At 45.2% G+C, this 1,485-nt stretch overlaps 1 protein-coding gene across 2 annotated transcripts in view; it reads right to left on the bottom strand.

The window, feature by feature from the left end:
* fars2 (phenylalanyl-tRNA synthetase 2, mitochondrial) overlaps nt 1–1,485 on the bottom strand; it is a 76,523-nt gene that overhangs the window by 16,864 nt on the left and 58,174 nt on the right. For both annotated transcript variants that reach the window (XM_008396840.2, XM_008396842.2), the window contains exon 10: nt 237–394. In XM_008396840.2, coding sequence (XP_008395062.1) covers nt 237–394 — 158 coding nt within the window. The remainder of the gene's footprint in view (nt 1–236; nt 395–1,485) is intronic.

Here is a 1,485-nt window from a genome sequence, read left to right on the forward strand (position 1 = left end):
GCAGAGGGAACCTCTAGGCAGAGGGAACCTCTAGGCAGAGGGAACCTTGGCGCAGAGGGAACCACGAGACAGAGGGAACCTCGAGACAGAGGGAACCWCRAGGCAGAGGGAACCTCTAGGCAGAGGGAACCTCGAGGCAGAGGGAACCTCGGCGCAGAGGGAACCTCTAGGCAGAGGGAACCTCGAGGCAGAGGGAACCTCGGCGCAGAGGGAACCCGCCCCGCCAGCTGTCCTACCTGGGGTCAGTGAAGTCGTCCACCAGACTAACTTTCTCCACCAGGTCTCCGCCCACCGAGCGAACCAGGTCGTAGAAGTCGTTCTCTGTGAAGCGGTCGGCGGCGTCTGGCAGCCAGAAGGAAATGTCGTTGTGGAACGGCGGGTATTTACTGAAAGGCTGGAGACACAAGCAGTGACATCACTTCCTGTCCGGTTCTGGACCAATCAGAGCGTTTTTGTTATTCGGTTCTCATCAACAGATCAGTTCCTAATAATCTGCCCTAAAAATATTCCTTTTATCGTGAACCAATGAAATACTGGATTTTATTAAACATTTATTTAAAAAAAATTAAAACTCAGATTCAACAAACTTTAGACATGTTGGCTTGTTAAAGACAGGATTTAAAATATTAGTCATGTTTCTTTTTAGCTCACATTTTCTGTAAATATGACATTTAGACACTATTATTGTTTCTTTAAACATAATTATTCTTCTTGGTATTATTGCTATTTTAATATTACTAGCATTTTGATCGCTATGGTAACAGTAGCGATAGCAGGATTATAATCATTGTTGCTGAAAAGTTTTAAACTTTTCCTGAACATATGATTTATAATAATGATTTATTTTAGTTTCTGTTATTTTTGCCAGATCTGAAGTGAACTCCTCCTAAACTTCCCACCGTCTAGCAGCGTTTCCAGCCGCGGCCCTCAGGGCTCGCTGCCCGGCACCTTTTACTTCCGTGCTTCAGTCCAGCTGGTTTCACTCGATGACGGATTAACTGACCTGCAAGCAGCCGGATCAGGAGAACCAGGACCATAACACCTGTTTGAATACCAGCAGCTCTCCGCTCTGGGATTTATTTCTCCCTCAGAAATGATTTTAGCTTCATTATAAACTTTGTTTCAGTAAAACTCGTGTTTGTTCTGGATCGTATTGCTGGTTTTAGTCAAACTGCAGAATAATTCATATCCAGGTTCAGCTTCCATCACCTCCGTCACTCAGAGGGTAAAAACCTTCAAAGGTTTTCAGGTTTTCTGGCTGCAGGAGTTTTGGGCAGTTTTCTGCACAGTCAGCGTTTCTGCAGTGGATCCATTCATTAGGATCTGCTGAGTCATCAAATCTCTGGTCGCATCAATTAATCCTGAACGTATAAAAACAGAGAGGAAGAATCAGAGGCAGCAGGAGGAACCTGTGTGTGTGTGTGTGTGTGTGTGTGTGTGTGTGTGTGTGTGTGAGAGTGTGTGTGTGTGGTGTGTGTGTGTGTA

The sequence above is a fragment of the Poecilia reticulata genome, linkage group LG20 (genome assembly GCF_000633615.1).
Source record: "Poecilia reticulata strain Guanapo linkage group LG20, Guppy_female_1.0+MT, whole genome shotgun sequence".
Lineage (NCBI taxonomy): Eukaryota > Metazoa > Chordata > Actinopteri > Cyprinodontiformes > Poeciliidae > Poecilia > Poecilia reticulata.